We start from the raw sequence: 4,698 nt of genomic DNA, 5'->3' as shown, positions 1-4,698 counted from the left end.
TATAATGATCCATATCATTTTTTTGGGTGGGACGGGGGGAGGTGAGACCTCTGGCTGTCCCTCGTTTGAAATGCCAGGCAGTAAATAATTTGAATAAGCAGGAATGATTACAAATAAATAAAAAGTGTAATTTAAAATTATCTTGCAGTTCTGAACCACCACCACTGGAGGGCTATTCTCTGAACTTATTTCTCATTAGATAAATTTGGAAACTGCAATGTGGAAACCAGGAATAAACAATCAGTATTTTTTCATGAGCTCATTAAATTCAAGTTCATTATAGAAAATACTATTCTGTCAATTATATCACATTGTATTCCCAAGTTTTATATACCTGTTTCCTAAGCAAATATATAAATACAATGACTAAGGAACAGTAGGCAATAATTAAATGTTATGCTAAATGCAACTGAACTAAAGCGATAGGTATAATTAGTGTGGCTATGCAGTGCTTTGGATTCAAAAGAAAATATGGTGCTACAGTGGGAGCAGGGACATTCACATAGCATCCATCTCCAACTCATCAAAGCAGCTGCATCTTTTCTCAGAATCAATGGCGACCAGGAAAATAGATGCTGAAGGAGTTTCAGATAGGTACTACACTCATAAATTGTAGAGTCATTTCTGGAAAAAGCCACAAAAGCACTATTGCCTGCAGTGGTTTCCATTTCTATTACAGGACCTCCAGATTGACTAATTCAGTGTAATTGTTTATTATAGAATACAATAAATTTTGAAACCAGTATTTCAAATGTAAAAGCCTACCAATTACTTTTAATTAATGTCTACACACTTTTATATTCTAAAAAGCAGTCATCTTGAAAATGTAATCCGTAAGTTTCCTTACTCCTCTATTTCTCACCCTATTCATGAACTGAACCTCAGCATTATTCTAATAAATGGCAGGCCCAACTGCTTTAATCCCAAGTTTGACCTAAACACACATATAAAATGGAGTGAAGGTATCACTGTAGGGAAAAAAGGGGGGGCAATGCTGAATCCTCTCCCTAACAGCTTATTTTTCTATAGGGTATAATTCACTTCTCTACTCAAAAGAGAGTCACTGAGAAAAGTGCTCTGGGAGGAAGGTGGTATGAGGAAAAGAGCAAATACAGGGCAACTTCAACTTTTACTGACCTCATTGAGTTTACATAATGATAGACAGATACTGCATACCATTTAGAGATGCCTATTTTGTCACTTTCTTTCCAATGTTATTTCTATCACTATCAAAGTATCATCTTCCAAATTAATGGCAGATACACACCCCCACAGTACAGTATTATGCATTGAGAATATTTTATACTCCCTTGATGAGTTTATTCCTGTCAAGACAGTTTTAAAAAAGAAAATACTAACCTGTTTTCAATCTGAGAATGAACATTTTGCCACCTCTCCGTTAACTGATCTGCTTTCTCTTTGTGCCAGTCAAAGTCAAGATCACGTTCCTTGTGTGTTTTAAACATCTGATCACTAATTGCTTTCGCTTTCTGGAGTTCATCTTCTAAGGCATGGAATACTTCTCTTTTTTCATCAACTTCAGCTCTCCATTGCTAATGAATAAAGTATGTGATGACAAACAGATAATATTGTTCCTAGTGGCATCTTCCCAAATGCCGTATTCAGGCTCCAAACCCAACCCTCCCCAATGTATCAGACTGCCATTACTATTCTCAATCAACATGGTCAATCAATATGCTAGGTAAGGACAGTAAGAACTATAATTCACACATTTGCGAGTTAATAGATAAGAGAAGACTACTACATTATAATCAATCATGGGGATATACTTTAGTATGTCAAACAAACATATTCACTTTACTAAATATTGCCAAATACATGTAATGTTATAATATTTACAATATTCTTATCATGTGGCATGGAGACACAATTAAGTATTCCAGAGCTTATTCCATAGGAAGCTAATATTTTTCAATGTTCCCAACCGGTAGAGAAAATGAGTGCAAGGAGAAAAGCCTAGGCTACAACTTCATTTTTCCTGGAAAAAATGTCTTTATTATGGATATAAGGCAAGAAAAGGGAAATAACTTTTTTAACAGATTACTTCAACTATTTTTGTCTTTAAGACCAGAGAGTGGAAGAAAGACTTCAATATTTGATATTGGCAGCTTTGGACTGTTCTTTATGATCAGTCAGTGTAATACGTAGCTCAGTTTCCAATAAAGGGATACAATGGAATGACATCTACAATCATTTGAACTGATTATATTTTATCAGCCATTTATCTGTGATTCCAATTCCACTTTCACATTTGCAAGTATTCACTCTCTCAAAATGAGGGGTTCTTGGTGCTCTCTGAGCTTGTTTGTTTTCTTGCAGATGTTTCATTACCCTAACTAGGTAACATCATCAGTGCTAGTAAGCAGTGCTGTTTGGTGTCTGTTTATATTCTGGTGCCTTGCTTGTCTGGGTGGGTGGTCTTAGGGATTCTTTGGTTGGGCTATTTACTAATGGTTCTGTGGCAATTTCTTGATTGGGGTGTTGCTTCCTTGATTGTTGGTCTGAAGGTGATCTTGGAGTTAATCTATGCTGATCTGAGTGCTGATTACTGGTGGAGTCTTTTTCTCTTTGGGGCTGGTTGAGTGTCTCTTTTGCATAATCTATAGGTGTTGTTAATGTCTATGTGTCTATTGATGGCTAATTTGTCAAAATGCCAGGCTTCTAGAAATTCCCTGGCATTTTTGGATTTGGCCTGGTCTAGGATTGTCACATTTTCTCAATTGAAACTATGGTTAAATCTGTCTGTCATGGTTCTGAAAGTAGAAGCATCGGATGTTCTTGCTTGACACTGTCTATATGTTGTGAAAATAAAGAATTTTTGTCATGCCTTTTGACTGCCAGTTAGTGTTCATGAAAACCAGTAATCAGCACTCAGATCAGCATAGATTAACTCCAAGGTCACCATCAGACCAACAATCAGAGCCATTAGTAAACAGCCCAACCAAAGAATCCCCAAGACCACCCCCACCCATCCAGACAGGCAAGATACCAGAGTATAAACAGACAGCAAACAGCACTCCTTACTAGCACTGATGATGTTACCTAGTTGGGGTAATGAAACATCTGCAAGAAAACAAGCAAGCTCAGGGAGCACCAAGGACCTCTTCATTTCAACCCTGAGCTACAAATATTCTCCTTCACTGGTACTCTCTCAAAAGTCACTCATTATGTAGCTTGCAAAGTGCTTTATCTTAACATAATTAAAAGGCATATTAATACCAATACCAAATTAATACCCATATTCATACCTTCAGTGTGCCCATCAGGTTCTCAATATTGCTCTTGTCAGCAGTTAATGGGTCTTCCTCACAAAGTTTAGTCTCATACTGTTTTACTAGAGTTTCAGCTCCTTGAGTGTTTTTGAGCACCAAATTTACGGTTTTTAACCTGAAACAAATAAAACGTGTGCTAATAACCTTTCAAAATAACGTTTTCAAAATATTTTAATATATCTGAATTCAATTTAATTCTATCCATTTGAAAGAAGAAATCGGCCTTTCAACATTCACGTTTTCACACAGCTATTTTCATAGCTAAAAAATATTGCTACAATAACAGTGATCATGTCCAATAAAAGACCTTACTTACTTTTCTATGTAAATGGAAGACATGGAATAAACCTGATTCATGTTCTGAATGACAAGATTAAGTTCAGAGCGCAGAGTTGGGACCGAAGGGGAACCAGCAGCTTGGCTGAAGAAATCATTGCATTTATCTGTGATTGTTTCCAAATCATCTTTGAGTCGATCCAGTTCCTTTTTGAGCTTCTACAGAAAAAAAAGGGTGAGGCTTATTTTCATATAGTAAAGGATTCTCACAAATCATATACTTAAACTAAAGGAAGAGCATGAGCTGAAGTCCCTAAGAACCAAAGCAACAGCTACAATAGCATAATACCAGCCTTGATCCAACTTGGGAGGACTGATTAACACCTCCCTCCCTCCCTGCCAGCTTATTCCTTACTACTGTATTGGTTGGTTAAGATGTCCATCATTTCTTTTTTTGTAACCGTTTGTAAATGAAAGAGCACAACAACATGAAAGCCTACATTTTTTTTTCTCTTTTTCTCCCTAATTAGAAACCTATCTCCAACTCCATATTAATTTCTGATGTAATGGTTTAGGCCAGGGGTAGGCAACCTTGGCTCTTTTATGACTCGTGGAGTTCAACATGGCTGGCTCAGGAATTCTGGGATTTGAAGTCCAACGAGTCATAAAAGAGCCAAGGTTGCCTACCCCTGGTTTAGGCCATAGGTGTCCAAATGTTTGGCTTGCTCAGACTGCATTGAGTGAAGTGGAATTGTCTTTGGCAATTATAGTTAATGTACATAAATAAGAAAAATCCTTTATTATTATTTTTTACAATCTGGACAGCTAGTAATTACACATTACTAGCTGTCCAGGACCATATGCAGCCTGTGGACCAGGAGTTGGACATGCCTGGTTTAGGTCCTTGGTTTGTTTGTTTTTTCTTCCCAAAAGTGGTTATGTGAACAACTTGGCATAAAACATTATGTGATAACTGTAACATTTCCAAATATAAAAGATACAGCACTGTTTTTAATTCTATCTCAGGTGTATTTCAAGAAAAGTCACATGGAAAGTATGTCCTAACTAAATGTATTTCATATTGACCACATTGTCATATCTAAGTTTGCACACTATCCTAAACTGCAAG

General features: G+C 36.7%; 1 protein-coding gene across 1 annotated transcript; it reads right to left on the bottom strand.

Moving 5' to 3' along the window:
* Positions 1-1,359: 1,359 nt before the first annotated feature.
* On the bottom strand, positions 1,360-3,788 carry LOC107301682 (dystonin-like; the record flags this gene model as incomplete). The annotated part of the gene is made up of 3 exons (XM_015830871.1): positions 1,360-1,553; positions 3,270-3,408; positions 3,610-3,788. Coding segments are annotated over 3 exons (512 nt in total), but the record flags the coding sequence as incomplete, so codon positions are not given.
* Between the last annotated feature and the right edge of the window lie 910 nt (positions 3,789-4,698).

This window comes from Protobothrops mucrosquamatus, unplaced genomic scaffold, assembly GCF_001527695.2.
Source record: "Protobothrops mucrosquamatus isolate PMUCROS unplaced genomic scaffold, P.Mucros_1.0 scaffold15592, whole genome shotgun sequence".
Taxonomy (NCBI): domain Eukaryota; kingdom Metazoa; phylum Chordata; class Lepidosauria; order Squamata; family Viperidae; genus Protobothrops; species Protobothrops mucrosquamatus.
Note: the sequence above shows the minus strand (reverse complement) of the source record. Positions and strands in the feature narration are given on the sequence as shown.